The sequence below is a fragment of the Oryctolagus cuniculus genome, chromosome 14 (genome assembly GCF_051225735.1).
Source record: "Oryctolagus cuniculus isolate XC-2025 breed Fujian yellow rabbit chromosome 14, ASM5122573v1, whole genome shotgun sequence".
In the NCBI taxonomy this organism is placed as follows: domain Eukaryota; kingdom Metazoa; phylum Chordata; class Mammalia; order Lagomorpha; family Leporidae; genus Oryctolagus; species Oryctolagus cuniculus.
The window spans coordinates 92,543,464-92,564,896 of NC_142880.1; the positions used below are offsets into that span (position 1 = coordinate 92,543,464).

Here is a 21,433-nt window from a genome sequence, read left to right on the forward strand (position 1 = left end):
GTTGACAGAGAAAGAGCAGAATTCATGTAGTTATGAACCACAACTAACAGAAGGAAACAAGTGGTATTTCCATATAATATGTTTAACAATTGTAAATTAAGGAAAAGAAAAAACAGAATCTATATTCTTTATGTAGATACCTTATAAAATAGATATGAAAAAGCAATAACTGAAATTATAAACTCAATATGAAAAAGGAACTGATCAGAATATGGCATAAAAAATGAGGAAGTGCAATTTAGAAATAATATACTCAAATATCAAGCCATACATAGACAAACAACTAAGCCTACAAGTCCTCAGAGAGGAAAGGCAGCCTATAAAGGAATGCTGAGGCCAACAGCAGACATTTTATCAGGAAAACAGAGGATGGACTGCAATTGGACATCATCATCATAAAACTGATGTTATGAGGGAAATGAAAAGTTACCTACAATTTTATACCCAATGCAACCTGTATTCAAAAGCCAATGTGAAATAAAGCAAATAAAGCTATTTTAGCACAAACAAAACATTGGTATTATTGCTATTCACAGACCTTCCATAAAAGAATTTATAGCTGATATACATCAGCGAGAAAGAAAATAAAGACATGAATCATTCTCAAAATGCATTGATGACCAAACAAACTGGCAAAGAATGTGAGCAAATTTAAATAAATTTTGAATATAATTATCACTTGGAGTTAAAAATAAGAGTTAAAAATAAGAGATGATGATTAGATTTATTAAGAATATATGTTAAAATGTAAATAACAGTGATTACAAGAAGAATATTAGAATATATGTATTCATATGCACATATACTATAAATTCTAGAGGCAATCATTAAAAGAAAAAAGTCTATGTACTCCAAATGTTTGTGAAAAATCAAAGGAATTTTACTTTGGTGCAAAATAGTTTGAAATTAAAGCATATAAGAGGTCTTCAAAAAGCTCATGCAAAATGCACTCTATGAAAATATATGTGATTTTCAATTTTATAGATATATATACTTCCTTACTAAAATAAAATATTTAACTTAATTATTTAGAAAGTATAGAACACAAGAGAAATGAAATACAAACTAAGATGATAGAAGTCGGTCCACACACATTGGTAAATGCTATGAAAATACAAATGGAATAAAGCCCCACTAATTCAGAGAAGGACGTTAAGTTGAATAAATGAAAACAGATGCTGTATGTTGGAAGGATCCCCAGTGGTACAAAGATAATGCCAGCCCCAGAGCCTGAAGGCTGAAGGGCAGTAAATCACACACCATCCACACGTGCAAAGTCTGGATTGTGGACATGGGCATGTTGATTATCGCTCTCTGAACTTTACCTTTGAAACGTTTCATAGTCAGGAGTTTTTAAGAAGAGGAGAGAATGAGGATGTTACCATGAGGGCAGAGTCACGGAACAAGAGGTCTCAGTGGGGCAGAAAGGCCAGTCTTGGAAGCACACTATGCAAGGCAGCAGACCTCGCTCCTTGCATGGCAGCCTCTACCACAGAGAGGGAAAGGGGACCTCTTGGCCTCACAGGGGTCTCACCCAAGAGAAAGAAGAAGCACGGTCACTCTCACAGGTCCTCGTCAAGATGCAACCAACAGAGAGACAGGAAACCCAAAGCCATGACAGCAAAGACAGGACATGGGGTTTCCACACAGTGACACCCCATGCAACGTGTCTCCTGGCCCCTGGAAGTCTTCTCCTCTTCCCTGGAGTTCCCGACCCCCACGCCAACTCCTTCCATTGGCAACAGACCCTGTGGTGCTTGTGATGCAGGGAATGAAGGAATGCTCATCCCATAGGCAGACGGAGGAGAATGAATGACACATCTACCAGGAGTGACATCCTTGAGCCATCCTTTATTGACCTACATGACTTTAACACCCTCTGCTCTACCAGTGTGTAAGACTGTGTCTGCTTCCCTCCTGGCCCTCAGCCTGGCACTGGGCAGGAGCTCAACTTGTTAACATTTTTAATGGAAAATTGGTAAATATACACTGGGAAATTTCACCGAATATTTTGTACTTCTAGAGGGGAGGCAGCTTTGGTCCGTGCACTCCAACACTAATTCACAGGGGGAGGGCAAGTCTCATGGGAACCCCTTCCAACAAGGAGTAGATATCGAGGGGACAGCTATGGAACCCCACAAGCAGCGGGATCTTACAAAGTCTTTGGAAAATGCAATTTACAAACATAAGTCTATTCTGGTGCAAATCCATGCATAGCTTTTCCATAATATGCATTTTTCATGAACATCATGAAATCCAGCTTGCTCAGATTCTGTCCTGTCTCCAGGTCTCTCCTGGAAGAGGCCAGCTGGGCCCCGACTCACTGGCTGGGTGTGTCTAGGACAAGATTTGCCCTTGGAATATACAAGACTATAACGTGATTATTAGAGGCAATATCTGGCAAGTGTGCTGTTTGTGGGTACAGCTCACTGACCCACATTTATCAGATACCAAAATTAAAGCAAGCAAGTTACATTTATCATTGAAAAGTCCCCATAAGGTGAATCAACAAGTCCGCTTTGAAAATCCAGTATGATTATAGCTAAGCAACAAGGGGCCACTTAACCTCTGAGGTCCCGAGTTCTTCTCCCATGACATGGGAACCCTGTCTTTGGAAACTGCCACCTGCTCCTGTCCTTAAACAAGCTGGGCTCCAATGGGAAGCTAGGATAGGCAAGGCTCCCAGTGGGAAACCGTGTGTACTTACTTTGGCAATACGAGAATCTGCACGAGAAAGATGCAGAAGAATATGAGACACGCACAAGTCACATAGTACTTGAATGCCGGCAGTGCAGTGGCTCGGTACTGAGGGAGAGAAAGGAAATCGTGAGCGACCGTTCTCTGAGACAGGAGCCCCTGCGCACATCCCTAACTTGCAGACTGCAGCAGAAGCAGGCTGTTCATCTCAGGCAGTGAGTGCTTCCTCCCTCCCAATGAACTGGGGAAGAGCGACTTCCAAAGACCACAATTTATGAGTGGAGCTGTTCAGAAAACCATTTCTATGTGATTGAGTCGCTCCAGTAAGGAGAGAGGCGCCGGCCCAGAGCGCTGAGCGAGTGACTTGAAGGCACCCATGAATCCTGCTGGTGACCCAGTTCCCTTGTGAGTCTGATGTCTGCAATGATCTGGGGACAGAGAATGACTTCTCACGTCCTAACACTTTGTGGTTGAATAGTCTTGAGGATATGCAAGACATATTCATTGCCGTATTTTATTTTCTGTTTATGTTAATGTTATAGAAGTGTGGAATGTAGATACCAGACTGAAAAAGCCTGGGGCCTTTAATAGCTTTGCATGTTCAGAGCCCAGCTGACAGCGCCCGCCCTTCTTCTCCTTGCCCAGGGCAATCAGCAGGGCCTCTCACAGCTTCCCTTCCCACCAGAGTCTGTAAACTGATGGTGTTAGCTGTGTGTCTGGGACTGCTCTGGCTCGGCATAATCAAGAACATAAGGCAGACCGTACTCACCCGGGCCATGATGATCCCTCTTCCTTACAACCCTTACGATGTTCCAGGTATCCTAAATGCTTCCCGAGAACTAACTCATTTAATTTTCACCACTGCCCTGTGCTCAAGGCTGCAAGTGTGGGCCACAGGTAGGGCTGATTAACATTCTTGGAGAGACACAGTTAGCAGACTGGCAAACCAGGACTTTGAAGTGGCAGACTGGCACTGGACTCAAATTCCCAACCACAGGGCTCCTTTCCCTCTTAAAACAGGGTTTTACAAGGAAATTAAATTTTGTGACAATGCCATTGCAATCTCCTGAATAGTGTCGGGTTCATTAGCTACATTTGCATAGACTATTTCTGAGGTTATGGAGAAACGTATATATTTCTTGGATTTTAGTGCTGAACACAGAGTCTTTGCCTAGTCTGCTGGTTCCCCTTGGACATGTCTTACTGCCTTTTCCCCTTCCAGATGGTCTGGAGGGCAGGCTGAGCATAGGTGGATGCAAAGTGAGTTTAAATCTTGATGTGCTCCAAACTCTGCCTTAAAGTCAGCCTCCACGTGTGGGGAAAGGTTTGCAAAAGACACATTTTAAATGATGATCACCTTCTATTAGATTTTTTTTTTTTGGTGAATTTTGTGAGTTAACAACGAGGATAGTTAATATGCTGCTGAAATGGTGTATTAGCAGACGAGCTCACACGTGATTATTAAACATTCAATTACATTCTTATCTTCTAACGTCTTCAGAGCTTTCAGCAGATACGTGAGCTGGAATTTCATTTTGGTATTAACATGGCAAATGAAGCAAAAAGGATAACCTAACAGTTAAAAAATAAGTAGCCATCAGATTTGTTAAAGTTATTCAAGGATGGGGGTTGATAATTATTCATTAGCATCAATTTGGTCAACCGTGGCTAGTCCAAGTTCCTTTTTTTTTAAAAAGGTTTATTTATTTATTTGAAAGGCAGAGTTACAGAGAGGCAGAGGCAGAGGCAGAGGGAAAGAGAGAGTATAAGAGAGAGAGTGAGAGTGAGAGAGAGGTCTTCCATCTGCTGGTTCACTCCCCAAATGGCTGCAATGGCCAGACCTGAGCCAATCCAAAGCCAGGAGCCAGGAGCTTCCTCTGGGTCTCCCATGCAGGTTCAGGGAGACACTTGGGCCATCTTCCACAGCTTTCCCAGGTCATAGCAGAGAGCTGGATAGGAAGTGGAGCAGCGGGGACTTGAACTGGTGTCTGCATGGGATGCCGGCACTGCAGGCAGTGGCTTTACCCGCTATTCCGCAGTGCCGGCTCCAAGTTCTTTCCTTAGAAGTATATGAGCCATACAGAAGTATTTTCCTTTTCTGGACACACCCCAGTGTTTTGCTTGCCCAATTTTGCTCACACTTGTCCGTAAATATTTCCCCGCAATCTGATGTGCAATTCGGGTACCTCAAACGCTTTCTCCCCACTGTTTACTGGATTTCCTTTGTTCCCTGCTCAGAAAGTGAGTATTATTTGCATTTCATCCCTTACCCCGTCTGTTCTATTGTCATCCACTGTGTTCCCTGTGAAAGGACACACCAAGGTCATGTATGTATGTGTCTTCCACAGAGCAGCTCTAGGGTAAAGACTGCTCTCATCTAATGTTTGAATTCCTCACACAGCGTTGAGGTGAGTTCCAAATAAAATACGAATTGACTATATGAGAAAAAAATAAAGAAGTATGTGACTGATCCTTTGATCAATGACACAAAGGAAAGTTTTGCTATAACTGTAAAACCCAGCCATGATGCAATTTGGGAGGAATTTTCATATTTGATATTTCCATTTAATATCCATGAAACAATGAACTGGATTTTCTCAACAGAATTTTAATACCAGTTCTGTAAATGCTTCCACTAATGTGATCACTTTCGTTCACACTAAGCCTGTAAATATCACTCAGTGATGGAAATTACTTCTAGGTTTTGTTCAATCTTTTAATCCTGATTTTGACCTTACTGTTTTATTTTCTAAAGAAATTTATTAATACATTAGATTCTCTGGGTCACAGCAAATGCATGGTAATTACTGACACAGTTTTTAATCAATTCTCATGTTAATGTGACATTAACATAAACAGAACAGATTCATGTAGTTCATAGAAACAATTCTAAGAATGTATTGATACTATTCTCCCTCTCATCCTCCCTTGTTAATTTTTGAGATAACATTTATAATTTATATTATAGTCAAGGACTTAATGTTCCACTAAATAAAGAATTTAGATCAACACAAAACAAGGCGAATGAAATAGACTTGACCTACAAGAAGTGTTGCCCTCTGTGCTATAATTAATTCATTTGACCAAATCTGTGTTGACTGACATGTAAGAACTAAAAATATGCTTCTTATTTGTGCCTGAAACAGCTCTTACTCTAGGAATTAGGATGTCAAACTATTTGGATGCAACAAAACATAAAAGTTTGGGTTTTCTATTGCAACTGAACAGGTAATGAACTTGAGATTCATGTTTTTGACAAAATACTAGAATTATGTATGTAAAGCTACTGTAAGGATTTTGTTTTCTTTTACAGGCTTTTCATATTGAGAATACCACTTTGAGAAGGCCATATTTTTGCTTCTCTTTCTTTTATCCCCATATCTCAGACATCCTGAAGACATCACTTACTACCAGGAGTGCTAAGAATGGTGAGTGGCCCAAGATAGAAAGTTGCTAACAAGAAATATGCTCAAACAATATATGTATGGAAAAACAGGAAAAGCCAGGAAGATTTCTGATATACTTAGAGACACTTTAAATGTCACATGTAAAAAACATGAGCACAGTTTCATGAAGGAATTCAAAGCTACCATTTCACCAAAACCAACTGGTTTTGAACGAAAAAAAAAAAACTGCTTACTTCTTTTTCGAGTATTTTGTTATAGAAAAGCAGTGAGATTCTTTGGATATCTTCAGATTTGAGCCATTGCCTGGAAATAAAAAGGAGAGAGTCCATAAAATAAAACGTCAAATCAAACATCTGTAACTATTTTTTTTTAATGACTTGCATTCTCCTTGAGTATCATAAATTTTCTCAGATGGAGGTTTTTTTTAAATGTGAAATGTCAACGAACTGAATATGGAATCTGGAAATTGTTAGTAGGATCAGCAGATATTATGTTTCTTTTCACACACTGCCCTCCTTGGAAAATTCTATATTAAAAACCAACTGTCATGTCAATTTGAAACTCAAGTTATCCAAATTAAAAACTCAGGGATATAAGCCAGCAAAAGGACACAAAGACAAAAGGAATTGATTTCCCTGAAGTTTTGCTGAAGACATGTGGTAGTTTCACCCCTTGAAGGAATGGGTTTTTAGGAAACACCATGTTTCTTGGCTTCTAGCAAGCAATATGTTACACAAAGAACATTCAAACTTTAGAATGACTACAACTTCTGGGTGAGAAAACTGTGCTTCTTTTACACTTACTGAAAATGCTTTCAATGTCATTCTTTTATTTCTGGAAAGTAAAGTCATGTTTGAATACTGTTTTCAAAAATTGCTAGAACTACTTATACAATATGCCATTGGTTCAGAATACAAACATACAAACACATGCATAAATGCATGTGTATCTCTCAGATGTTGAAAAGCAAGTAAAAACTAGGGATCCTTCCATGACAATCAACTTTTATAACTCTATTTTAAGAAAGCAGTTGTAGACTGAGCAAGGGCATCAAGAGAAAATCTTTCACTGGAGAATGATACACTAACTGCAGAACTGTATTATTGTTCTGTTTTATGAGACTAGTTGGAAGAATCAAAGATGGTTTAATATGAAAAGGGTCAGAAAATAAAATCTAAGATAAATTATAACCACATTTTTAACTGTTTACTTACCCAATTTTGAATAATGTAGGCAAATAACTCTCTGAAACCAACTGTTTTCTTTATTGACAAAAGCATTTTAATTTAAAAATGCTCCTGATACTGTATGTAAGCTTGGAAATACAATAAGAGTGAGGGTTTCTAAAGCAGAAAGAAAGTCAGACCCTCATTTACCACCAGGGTGCCCGTCTTCCCCGTCCGGGATCCGGCTGCCAGTGTCCTGCAGGCAGATGGACCGCTAGACCAGGACTTGCTGTTTTGGCATGTGCACAGCCCGGCATCCTGCTTTGTCAGCAGCAAGCACTGCCCTGGTGCTTGGAAATGACTGCCAGCCGCATCTCCCTTTCTGTGCAGCAGGTTCGGTGGGGCCGGCGGCTTCTCCACCGACGCAGTGACTGACAGCTCTGCTTCATCTTACCCTGGCTCAGGATTCAGAAGACCCGTTCTTCCCACAGACTTAATCATCTCTAGGAATTCTCTGAGGCGGCCCCAGTTCCCACTACCGACCTCTGTCAAACTTGGCTTTACAAATGCGATTTGGACATCCAGAATAGGAGAGATCTGCATAGGGTGATAAGGTCAGGTAGGAAGCTGGGGAATTGGAAGTACAGAAAAACAGAAGCGGGAAAGGTAGAAGGAGAGGAGGGGTTGTGTGTCCTTTGTTCATGGTCTCCTTACGGTTTTCCTAATTCAGCTTATTCTGTGGTCTAGAGAAAGTCATCCCTGAGCTATTCAATAAGTGATTCCCTGCCAAATTTAATAATACTAATACTAACGCTAATACTAATACTAATATTAATACTACTACTAATAATGCTGCCAGTCTGAGGCCAAATAATGAGATCCTGAGTCGAGGCAGGGGACACAAATATGCTCACATCCTCACCCCAAATCATCCTAGGATACAGAATGCGAGTTCTTACAGCAAAGGTGACACTAACACAGAGGACCACTTCCCTATGGTCATGAACTGAGTGTGTGTGTGTGTGACCCCAAGTGAAGCCCTCACCCCAAGTGTGGCCTCTAAGGAAGTGATTAAGGTTAAATGAGGTCAAAATGGTAGGGCCCTGACCTGAAAGAACAAGTGCCCCGTCTGACGAGGAGCCAGGGAGCTCTGGGCACCGAGGAGCGGAAGAAGTGTGTGTTGGTATGTTTCATGGCAAGCACGTGCTGACGTCACTCATCTTTGTTACAAATGCTTGCTAAATGAATAAGTAAATGAATAGATGAGAATCTGCATACAAATCTTTGTTTTATGTCAACTGAAGAAAATAACTGAATGGCACATCAAGCCTGCACCCCAACTGAATCCTCAAGTGGAAATCCAAAGATCAGAAAACCATTTCAAAGAACAAAAGGAGTTAATGAGTAGGGCAGAACAAAATGTGATTGAAGCTAATTAAAAATATATGCATAAGAGCTTCCGCCGAAAGCATTTTCTCTTTCTTTTTGAGTACAGCATCACATTTTTCTCAATTTGATTTCTGAAATGTGTTGGGAAAATTACAACATAAGCAGTGACACCAACATTAAATATTACTTCAGACAAAAACTACACCAAAACACAGAAGTATACACAAAGCATGTTGTTGAATACTGAATGACACAAATCAAATTCAAAAATAAGCAAACTCTGTGGTTATATTCATAATTCCATCAGCAAGAATGTTCTAGAAGGTGGGTAAAAAAAATCAGTTCAATAAGATAGGTGTCCTACATGAACACATGTTGAGGCTGACTTTAGAGACGAGTGTTCTTTTTCAATATTATTATTGTTGCTATTGGTGAAACTCAGTCAAGCAACAAGGTCTCCTCTTTATTCTGATGGTGTGCTTTTTTCTGGAGGGACACAGAGTATTAGCTGCTATTTTCCCTGGTTGCATGAACATGTTCTTCCACCTACACGACAGGGAATCAGAGCCTCACCGGCTTAGCAGCAGGTAGGGCACAGGGAATCATTTGCTCCTTTGTGATGTGTTGAAGCCAGTTGTGGCTCAAGAGCTGAGGCTCCTCTCTACCACTGATTCTGGTGCCAGGCATAGCTGAGCATTCGCCCAGGTATGGTCTGTGGGTCTGAGTGCCCCAGGACAGCTGGGAGGGCTTGTCTCCTGGGAGCACCCTGAAGGCCCTCAGTAATGGACAACTCAATGTTTCAGTACATCTGAATTGCAACGCTTGCTCACCTGAGAGGCTTTTTTAAATTTTTTTTTATTTGACAGGCAGAGCTAGACAGTGAGAGAGATAGAGAGAGAGAGAGAGAGACAGACAGACAGACAGACAGGTCTTCCTGCCATTGGTTCACCCCCCAAATGGCTGATCTGAAGCCAGGAGCCAGGTGCTTCCTCCTGGTCTCCCATGCGGGTGCAGGGCCCAAGCACTTGGGCTATCCTCCACTGCCTTCCCGGGCCACAGCAGAGAGCTGGCCTGGAAGAGTAGCAACCGGGACTAGAACCCGGCACCCATATGGGATGCCGCACCACAGATGAAGGATTAACCAAGTGAGCCACGGCGCCGGCCCGCACCTGAGATGCTTCATTGCGCAGATACACATGCACTTATACACACACACACACACACACACACACCCCTGTATATACTCATGTGATCCTCAGTGTTTTCATTATTCCAGAATAAATTCCTCCATGGAGCCCTCTACAACATGCACATGTTGTGCAAATCCATGTACTAACTGAGGTCCTGTAATTTAATTTTTGAGACAAAGAAATCTAGGAAAAGCATCATTTAATTATCAAGAGTCAACTTTCATGATAAAAAATTGGTCTCCATAAGAATTTTCTTTGAAGGCTTTTTGAATGGACTTGCTGGTGCTCGCTGTAACTCTACATTTACTGAGTGTCTAACAGGTACTAGGTACCACTAACAGGTACTAGGTACCACTAACAGGTACTAGGTACCGTGCTGAGTCATCTGCCTTCTGCTCTCCATGCATTCAGCTGTGACACGTGAACCTCTGGGGAATGTGAGGGCTGATGAGTGTCATTGTTCCACTTAGGATGTGAAAGCCACAGCTTGCTTTAAATTGTTTTTACCCTATTTCTCTTTGATGATTTAAAACTATCACAACAACTCTTGGCTTCACAGGCTTATTTTGCCCCACAAAGCACAGTCTCCCTCCCATCGGTCAGTGAATTTCAATTCTACTGCTTTTCTGTAATTGAGACCCACAGGTGTGCCAACGTCCTCTGACTCTGTAGGGAAAGCATTCTTCACGGGTGGTGCCACATAACAGAACCCGAAGGCTTCCCCATATAGAATCCCTACTCATCTTTGTAAAATGTTACTGCTGAACGCTTTGTGCTACAGTTCTTTTGTCTCGATGATTACATATCATGCTTATCAGTGGCTGACTTGGGGAATAATTTCTATGCAGAGAATAATTTAAAAAAACAGATTAAAGAAATACTGTTAACAAAAGCTATTATGAGTGATAATTGAGGTGAAATCAATGAATTGCCTCAGCTAACTTGGCTTTGTCGTGATAAGTATTGCAGAGTCAGTGGTAAAACACCTTTGGAAAAATCTAACTTTATTTTTAAATAACAGGGTTTGAAACGAGATAAGTTTCAATGAAAAGACAACTCACTTTTGTGCATTGATTCCATCAATTGCTTGAATCATCCTTTCATTCAATTCTTCTTCAAACCTTTTCTTTTGTGACTTGGTTCTGTATTGAAAAAGAAATACGGGGTAAGAATATTAATACTAAAGTAAATATTCAGCCTTTGTTTCTGTGATGCCAGCACCTCTGTTTAATTCTGTTAATCAAGTAGCAGAAAAAGGAAACCGCAGCCTATGAGCCACCTTCCAGTCACTGCTCCACTCCGGAGACTGGCTGAATCGGTACGGGGAAGAGATGACCTCACCAACTACTCAGAGTGACGTGTGCCAGGCATTCAGAAGCCACATGGACAGATAAGTACTTGGCGCTTGAGATAAAAGAACCTCATCTTTTATGAGATGTAGCAGCCCCTGAGGTGCTGCCTTCCAAATGTTTATTTCATGACAGCACACACTGGCTCCAGAAATTCCCCTATAAAAATCCGGTGGTTGCCAAAACAGTCCTCCTTTTTTTTATTTTTTCATGTTTTTCTCTTGGTCAGTTTTCAAGAAATTACAGATCCTACCGTTTTACACGAGTTAGATCAAAGCTACTCGGCTGGGCTTAAATGTTCCAGAGATTTCAAGAGCAGTGCCTCATAGAAAACCCACTTACATTCGCAGAGTGCCTGACCTGGCCTTTAGCCATAACACAAGACGCTTTCTAGATAAATTTTGCCAAATAATAACAAGAGCTCCCCAAATTCATTTGACAGTTCACAGGAGAGGGAAATAAAGGAGAAACAAAACCAGAACCTATTTTCAAGAACTAATAGCTACTGCAAAGATGGAAAGCACAGCCCGGCTTCCGCTGGCTGAGCACAGCAAGCAGGTGCCTCTGCCTCGACATGCGCAAGGATGCTGCGGGTTGGGACGGGTTAAATTACTAACTGAATAGGTCTTTTTCTTAAAATATTATATTTATTTATTTTGAAAGTTAGAGTTACAGTGAAGGAGGAGAGATAGAGGCAGGGAGGGAGGGAGGGGGAGGAGGGTGAGAGAGGGAGGGAGGAGAGAGAGGATCTTCCATCCACTGGTTCACATCCCAGATGTCTGCAGGCTTCAATGACTGGGGCTAGGCCAGGCAGAAGCCAGGAGTCAGGAGCTCCATTTGGGCTGGCCATGTAGGTGCAAGGGCCCAAGCACTTGGGCCATCTTCCACCCCTTTCCCAGGTGAGATGGATCATAACTTGAACAGCCTGGACTCAAACTGGCACGCAGAATGAATGTCGGTGCAGGCAGTGGCTAAACCCACTGTGCCACAACGCTGGCCCAGCTTCCTTTTCTTTCTTTTTTAAATCTCTAAAAACTCTAAGAAGGAATAGTAAGATACCTTGAGGATTATAGTAAAAGTAATTCTTTAGTATGATGTACAGGCCTCAATCATCTGTTTAGGGCTAGCTTAGACAATGCCTCCATAGAGACTAATGGAATAAAGGGTGCATAAGTAAAGCCATTAAAGGCATCTCTGAATGATCTGAATTCAGTAACTATCTGAACAACACTTCTTAAAACATACGCATTTTTCTTGTCCCTGTAATCTTGTAACTTCTGCTATGGAGGTGATAAGGTGCTTTGGGGTTGACAATCCACCCAACTGGAGTTTTTGACTCCCTCTCCAGGATCTCACCTCTCTGACATTCAGCATTACTGGTATTCATTGCCTTAGGACACCTGCTGCTGGCCCATCACTGGCCTTGCCCTCGCTCTCTGCCCCCACCCTTGCCACCCAGTTTGTCTCTACACTCACATCCAAGCCCTTTCCTCACACCTGTCCCTCCACCATGCCTGTACTGTTATGTCTAATGAGGCATCGGGCAGGTCACACGATGCCAGCTCCCGGGCCAGCCTGGAGTCTCAGAGAGAACTGTGAGTCCATGGTACAAAGCCAGGAAGTGTAAGGGAGGCCTGCACGAACCTGATCCAAAGGCATGAGGCTCTGAAGCCACAGAACACCAAATACCACAGCAGACAGCGGATGAACAGGAAAGTATCATTGTATTCTTGGAATCGTGTTGATGAAATTCATGAAACCTGTTCTCTATACATCAGTAAATACAAAAGTAATAATACTTCTTTAAAGAAGAATGAACATGGAAGAGGCCCTCAGTACTGCCAGCAGGACAGAAGAGCGGGCACAGTTCAGGCTTCCGAGTCTCAGAGCCTGGGAACAAATCCCAGCTCATCTCCGCCAGTCCAGTGACTGGGGATTCTGCCGACTGCTGTGCCTGTTCCTTCTCTGTGAGACAGTAATGGGAACAGCATCTACCTCATAGTGACGCTACAAGGCTGATCCTAGACTTTCTGTATACCTGTTACAGACAATAATAATAGCTCACTACCATGATCCTCCTGACTGTACCTGTCCCAGAAGACACTGGGTTTCCCTATGTGATTTCAACACAGTCTTGAAGCAGAATTGCAGGGCGGGGGGACAGAGGACAGAGAGGTTGCAAATATGAAGCGAAGGGGCCAACGCTGTGGTGCAGTAGGCTAAGCCTCTGCCTGTGGCACCAGCATCTCATACGGGCACCGGTTTGAGTCTTGGCTGCTCCTCTTCTGATCCAACTCCCTGCTAATGGCCTGGGAAAGCAGTAGAGGATGGCCCAAGTGCTTGGGCCCCTGCACCCGCATGGGAGACCCAGAAGAAGCTCCTGGCTCCTGGCTTTGGCCTGGCTCAGCTCCGGTCATTGCAGCCATTTGGGGAGTGAACCAGTAGATGGAAGACCTCTCTCTCTGTCTCTTCCTCTGTCCATAACTCTACCTCTCAAATAATTAATAAATCTTTAAAAAGAAACACAAAGTGAAAAGAAGTTCCAGCTCAGACACACGCTAGTATCTTATTGGCCTTAAGGGTCATGCTTTCTCTGGTTATCTGAGAGTCGGCAATGTTTCCGTAACAGCTCAAGTTCCCTTTAATATGGTATATCCACTTAGAGTTTCAGAAATCTATGAGTCCTACATAAGGACTATAAGTGTGTATCTCAACGTCAGAATTTCAAGCTTGGCACAAAATGACAACACATGAAGTCATATAGAAGAATTCTGGGATAACAGGCACTTTTTGGCAGGCAATGGTAAGTGTGTTTGCGGCTTTAACTTTCGGGCCTCAGGCTTCCATGAATTGTCCCAGTATTGTAACACTGGTTTGGTTAGTTCCGAAAGTGATGTTGCAGTAAAACTCGGAGCCCCAGAGATAGCGGAACGGGGGGCAGAAAAGTGATCTTGCAGCGGATGGCGACAGGACCGCACGTGGACACCGTGAGAAGCGTTTGCCGTCTCTGAGCAGAGCCGGCAGCCCCGCACTTCCTCATGGGAAGGCTGCACTCAGTGTGACCTATCGTTAGGATTCAATCCAGAAGTGCAGTGTTAAGCAACATACCCATCTTGAGGCAATTCAATTTTTTACTACACATTAATATTAAGAAAGTCATTTTAAGAGCACGATTTAACATTCTAAAGGGACTACCAGGTGGTTTTTTCCCTTTGCCGGCTCATAATTCTAATAACAAGGCACTAATAATCCTATTTTTAGAAGCTGAAAGCAATTTAATAGAGCTTTTCACAAGTCGCTGCTCTTTTGGAAGTAGCCTTCGAAACAACGATAATTGATGATAATTACTTTCAGAAGTAGATAAAAAGCAATAAGTCTTTAAAAATTAGATAGTCAAAAATATACCATACCTTAAGGTGCGATTCTGAAAATTATGCTGACCCATTGGCACATCCTGTATTAAAAAAAAGTTCATTAGTTGTCAAATTTATTTCATGAATAATGTTCCAATGATAATTATATAAAACACATTTCTTTTTTCATTATGAAAAAATATCATTCAGATAACAAGTAACTACCTACATGAAGAAAGGGAACTTAAAAGTGTAAATGAGAATCAAGATTAAAACCTGTTTGTAAACAGAATGTTGAGGTAATTGTGGGGAGCAACTCGGACTAGACTAAGTTACTGGAATTAAGACTTATTCTATGCATCTGCTCTCCCACAATATGGCGCTGGGAGAGGAGGCAACAGCTTCTACCCAGCTGCCTCCAGTTCAACCAATAAACTGTAGGACCTGCTCCTGATTGGAGGAGAGCAGCGTACTCGGCGTGTGGGTAGCAGAGTTGGGATTGGTAGAAGAGGACTATAAAGGAGGAGAGAGACAACATGCACCAGGAAAATCTATCTGAAGGAACACCTGTGCAGCCCCCGAGAGAGCCGGCCGGTGGTGTGCCGCTCCCCCGCGGAAGTGGGGAAAGTGGCAGGGGGAACCGCCCTTCCACGGAGGACTCCTGAACTGTAGCCAACCCGGGAAGAACCAGCAGCAAACCCGGGGAGGGCCGAGCAGACAAAAGAACAACGCAGGGTCCTGTGTCGTTCCTCCGCGAAGACGGGGAGTGACAGTAATCTATAGACTCTAGATATTGGAAGCTTCAGGATTATTGTCTGGATTTTAAAAACTTACATCCTGATCTCTGAAGATTTGATTTTAAACAGTGGCCTGCAGAGGACTAAGCTACCTTTGGTAACTTAGGCTCATTTCAAAATGGTCTTTAGGGGCCATCGCTGTGGCGCAGTGGGTTAATGCCCTTGCCTGAAGTGCAGGCATGCCATATGGGCGCTGGTTCAAGACCCAGCTGCTTCACTTCCGATCCAGCTCTCTGCTCTGGCCTGGGAAAGCAGTGGATGATGGCCCAAGTCCTTGGGCCTCTGCATCTGCATGGGAGACCCGTGGGAAACTCCTGGGCACCTGGCTTCAGATGGGCGCAGCTCCGCCTGTTGTGGCCATCTGGGGAGTGAACCATTGGATGGAAGACCTCTCTCTCTGTCTCTCTGCCTCTTCTCTCTCTGTGCAACTCTTTCAAATAAATAAATAAATCTTAAAAAAAAAAAAAAACAAGAAAATGTCTTTAGGATAGATGGTTATCTAAAAATGCCTTAAAACATACACAAGACCACAAACATTACAGGCGATCCTTTTCATAGAAGTCACACAGCATTGGTTGAATGTGTGGAATCACAAACCTCTGGGCAAGAAGGAAGAAATCAACCTGTGAGTGCTGCTAGAAAATTGGACGGGAGGCACTATTTTTGGTTTACCATTGGAGAACCGATTGCCAAATAAGAGACACAGAAAATAAGGTCCAGTTTTATACAATTGTGATGAGAATGGAAATAATGGTGGAGCCAGCGCCATGGCTCAATAGGCTAATGCTCCGCCTGTGGCACCGGCACACCGGCTTCTAGTCCCGGTTGGGGTGCCAGATTCTGTCCCAGTTGCCCCACTTCCAGGCCAGCTCTCTGCTGTGGCCAGGGAGTGCAGTGGAGGATGGCCCAAGTGCTTGGGCCCTGCACCCATGGGAGACCAGGAGAAGTACCTGGCTCCTGGCTTTGGATCAGCGCGGTGTGCCGGCCACAGCAGCCATTGGAGGGTGAACCAACGGCAAAAGGAAGACCTTTCTCTCTGTCTCTCTCTCTCACTGTCCACTCTGCCTGTCAAAAAAAAAAAAAAAAAAAAAAAAAAAAAAGAATGGTGCAGCAAAGTGGCTCCCAAAAACCTTCCACTTGCTGCTTTGATCTCCAAGGTTAGATTAGGAAATGTATTTAGCCTAGGGAAAGTTAAGGCATTAAAAAAAAAAAAGTAATTGAACTCCAGGTTTCATTATGTAAGGTAAAATAATGCATTATTCAAGAGCTCCATCAATGTTGAATGAAGACTCCATGGAGTTCTGCCTAAGGGATCAGATAAAAGAAATAACTTCTGGCAGTGACAATTGCTGGACCCTGGAATATATCAGTAAGAATTACAATGGGGCTTTCTGAAAGTGAGTAAAAGACGCAGCTAAGTAAAAATAGCAGGGACTTAATGTGCTAACCGAAGCCTGGGGGATTTCCTAGGATATCTATACACTGCTACTAAGGCAGTACAAGCCGGGGCTTTCAAACTGTGACAGGTGAACCTACACAGTCGAGAAAGCCAAGCTTGTGCAGGCAGTGTTCCGATTTCCATGAACCACTTCCCGAGAAAGGGAACGCTAAACTCTGCTTCCAACTCTGTCTTGAATGAGGCCTCTTCACTAGCACACAGCAAGAAATTACAGACAGACTGAAGTCATTCCTGCGGTCCCTTGCTCAGATAATAAGTGAGGTGTTCACTCCTAAGTCTTGGGACGACAAAGACGGATGAGAAAGAAATGATCACCACAGCAACATGCCTGGAAAGAATTCGCTCTACCCCCCACCCCCACCCTCAAACTTGTTCTGGCAGCGTCTCCCTTGTAGACTATCTGATGGGTCTTACTCTTCTGATCACCTTCGTTTTTTAGTTGATAAACTATCAAGGAAGCTAGGAGAAGAATGCAACTGAGCCAAAACAGGGATGCTGAGCCTCTAGCTACCTGGCATGGCGTGCCACTGTAAGACCTGGTGGGGTAGGAGGCTCAGGGAGACTGGAAAATTCTCTCACCTGACAACCTGGCTTGCATCTAATCATAAGCAAATAAGAAGTTTGTAGTGTTACATTCTGTTTTCAATTTAAACTGCATTTCTAATATAGATAATGCCGTTATGCATCAAGCCTGACTTAGAGACAGCTTAAAAATCTAGTGGTGTTGCTTAGTGCTTAACTCTACTTTTCCTTCCTCCTGTGGGTCTTCCTACTGTCCATCTCTCTTTTGCCATCATATTGCATATGTCCCTATGTAAGGAGCTTCAGTACTGTACCATCAACTGGAAGTCATTGAGGTAAACAAGAAAACACAGCAGAGTGTACAGACACTGCTGTGGACAACCTGAATCTCTATGCAATGAGACAGTCTTGATGCTTCTCAGACTCCAGGGACATTGTGGCTTTATCTGTCTTTCTACTAATCTGCTCAGGGACTCTACTTCATGATGGAAAAAGAAAAATCTCAATTAAAAACAGTTCACTTGTATTCAGTTACTACTACCAGTTGTAAAGAACACTGTCTTGGAGTATAATAGTATAATGCAAAATAATTCCACGTTAGAATCCCTAGCACTTGGGCCTGGAGCTCAGCTCCAAGACAGAGGATGGCATGCTTGCTCCACTGCTGAGACTTATATTGGCTGGAGATGCCCAGCCTTGTGCTTGGGGAACCAGGCCTGGGGTGGGCATACCGTGGTGCTGATCTTGCCATTCTCGGTGGTCATGCTGTCTCTGTGATGCAGGTGCGCAAAGGGCTTGGCTGCACCCCAGGACTCCAGGTACCGGGTCATGCGCACAGACGCCCTCATCTTGGCTCCATCGAGGGTGTGGCGAGGTCTGAAGAGATGGGGACTCCGCCGCTCTCCCTTGGAGTAAGAAACAAGATATCACATGCACCTGGTGTCCCATAGCTCCCCGCCTCTCCCCTGCTGCCCCAGCCATACTTTATCGAGTCCACTCCTCTTCACCCACTCTACCCACATTCTCTGGTCCTTCTTATTTCCGTGTGAATGGGGAATAATCAATGGAATCAAATTTAAATGGAAGTGAAACTTGGGGAAAAAGATCAGCAATATGAATGAATATTTTTCTAAGGAAAATTCTGAAACAGAATATGCTGCTTTGTCTTAACTTTTTCTCGATGCAGTGTTTTCCTAAAGCAATAGCTGGACTGGGGGTGTCTCGAATGCTAAGTAGCCTCACAGTCCGTGTTTGGGTGTTCTTGGCCTGAAGATAATGTTCTTTGTGCTATTTCCCATCATGCCAAGTTCTTGCTGCTTGTCACACATCTGTCCTGATCCATGGTCAAGCTAGGTGGAAGTTTGCCTGCAAAGGTGAGACTTGGGTTTTGGGGCTACGACCGTGAGTAAATGTGTATAAACTTCAGCCTGTTGATTTTGTGATATTGGTTTTCACACTTCAGAGATCTTTCTTGCTGATATTTACACCATTTAGCTGCTGTGTGATAAAATCCATTTGGCAAGAATTTGAGAAGAGGTAAAGAACTGAGCGCTCTAAGCCCCTTGATCTGGCCTAACCTGTGATATGAACAGAGTAAGAGATGGCGCCACACTGTCTACGTGGGTTGCACAGGCTCCAGGTGAGGGGAGGTGTTTACTGTGTGGAAGTCACACGTGTCTGTGCAAACCCACAGTTTCTTACAAATGCAAATGTGAAGCTTACTAGCCAATCTTTAAAACATTCCCTTTTCACCTTGCCTCATATTTTCATTATTTTTCATCTTGATAGATTTTTAACTTCTGAAGGACTGAGCAAAATCTTTCCTCCTTATTTAATTTATGTGGTGCTCACTGACATTCTGTCAGAAGCAGCAACGACTAATACATACAGTACTGTGGACTAACATGTATATGGACCAGCATCAACTAACACGTATACAGATTGTCACGTGCACTTGTAGAGTGAATGACATATAAATGGATATTAATTAACGTGCATACAGATTAACATATACATTAAGATGGACTAACATGAACACTGCCATTTACCAGCACATATACTGCCTGGCATCGGTCAACACGTACAGTGATTGTGGGGAGCAACTCGGACTAGACTAAGTTACTGGAATTAAGACTTATTCTATGCATCTGCTCTCCCACAATATGGCGCTGGGAGAGGAGGCAACAGCTTCTACCCAGCTGCCTCTCACCAACTTGACAAGCTGCAGGAGCTGCTCCTGATTGGAGGAGAGCAGCGTACTCGGCGTGTGGGTAGCAGAGTTGGGATTGGCGGAGGAGGACTATAAAGGAGGAGAGAGACAACATGCACTGGGAACATCTAAGGGGAACATCTATCTGAAGGAACACCTGTGCAGCCCCCGAGAGAGCCGGCCGGCGCTGTGCCGCTCCCCCGTGGAAGTGGGGAATGTGGCAGGGGGAACCGCCCTTCCACAGAGGTGGAAGGGACGGTAGCCAACCCGGGAAGAACCAGCAGCAAACCCGGGGAGGGCCGAGCAGACGAAAGAACAGCACAGGGTCCTGTGTCATTCCTCCACGAAGACGGGGAGCGACATAATGGTGCCGTGACTCGGATAGGAAGCCTAGGCAGGGCTTAGTGTCGTTCCTCCATGAAGAGGGGGAGCGACAGTGATTAACATGTAAATGATTAACACTGACTAACACCTACACAGATACTGACAGATATGCTGACTGATATCCCCTGATGTATACTGACTGACATTGACTAACATGTACTCTGACGTGAACTAACATGTACAGTGACTGACACAATCAACATGGGCTCCAATACTAACATGTACACAGGTCGACATGGGCACCAACACTAACATGTACACAGGTACTCAACTAATGTACACTAATACTGACTCAAAGGTACACTAGCAGCAGCTAACATATCTGGGGAATAACCTTGATTAACATGTATGCTAGTAGCAGCTGGTACACATGCCAAATATATCAATCAACATATAGACTAACATTGACATTGTACACTGACAAATCAGACTGACTCCCAGGTACACTAACATTAACTAGGACATATGATGATCCAGACCAGAAACTTGTATCACTATGGCAAGCAACACATTTCAACTGCTTGATAAAGATTTCAGTTCATCATTGCAAAAAGATCTTCCCTTATTAAGCCACCATATGCATTTAAAGTCATTTCAGAGCACAGACTAGGCAAGAATTACACAGATTCCTGACTAAAAATACTTATCTCCATCAGTAATTTGCCTCTCCCTGCCTCTTAATCACAGAAATAACAGGCTAATCACAATTAGGATGATTTTACAACGACTCTGACCTTTGGGTTGATGACGAAGTAGGTTTTCACCAGGTGCTGTTTCAAATATGGGTCCCTGATGTCACCATCTCCCTCCTCCACCTTGTAGGCGCCATTCAGGTGCTCCAGGGTGACTGAAGAAATGTGGACACGTCTGAAATTCCATTTTAAAATGACAGTCAAGACACAACAGGAGGACACGAAGAAAGATGTTTTATTTGTTTTCAATTTCAGAAATAATTTATGTCCCCAATGAAGGAAACTCCACTTGTTCTTGGGAAAACTGACCACAGTTAACATTTACATTTTAGGGACCACTGCTTTGAAAGATGTTCCTGGGGGTCATGAGCTACTGATGTTTGCAGCTGCTCTGCACTCGCAGAAACCAGCATGACAGGTGGGGATTACGACAGCAAAGAAAATTCAGTCACACAGAAGATTTGCATGTGAGGGTAACATATGTCCAGGGCATTTTAGGAAATAGGCTGATGTCGATAAAAACATGGATTTTCTTTCTTAAAGCTTGTGTGTGTGTGTGTGTGTCTACAAATAACAGCATTTGCATCAAGATTCTCCTGTCTGAATTCTAACCAAAGATTCATGCTACAGTGGCTCACTGTAATGGTACTTGTTACCAGACATCGTATCTCATATCTCCATTGATGCCCAAAGCAGCTTAGACACAGGTCTCTACTGATAATGTTTACAAGCCAAAGTCTATAATTTAGCATCTCACAGCCACAGTCTTGACTGTGGGTCAAAGGGTGGTAGAATCTGGACTTGAGAGTTTGTGTCTAT

The 21,433-nt window shown here is 43.1% G+C and overlaps 1 protein-coding gene across 3 annotated transcripts in view; it reads right to left on the reverse strand.

Moving 5' to 3' along the window:
• ADCY2 (adenylate cyclase 2) overlaps positions 1-21,433 on the reverse strand; it is a 411,933-nt gene that overhangs the window by 80,174 nt on the left and 310,326 nt on the right. For all 3 annotated transcript variants that reach the window (XR_016220868.1, XM_051853662.3, XM_051853663.3), the window contains 6 exons: positions 20,657-20,789; positions 18,061-18,234; positions 14,609-14,652; positions 10,911-10,991; positions 6,338-6,407; positions 2,708-2,805 (listed from right to left, as the gene is read on the reverse strand). Coding sequence is in view for 2 of the 3 variants with exons in the window: in XM_051853662.3 (XP_051709622.1) it covers positions 2,708-2,805; positions 6,338-6,407; positions 10,911-10,991; positions 14,609-14,652; positions 18,061-18,234; positions 20,657-20,789 (600 nt within the window). In the remaining variant the exon portion in view is untranslated. The remainder of the gene's footprint in view (positions 1-2,707; positions 2,806-6,337; positions 6,408-10,910; positions 10,992-14,608; positions 14,653-18,060; positions 18,235-20,656; positions 20,790-21,433) is intronic.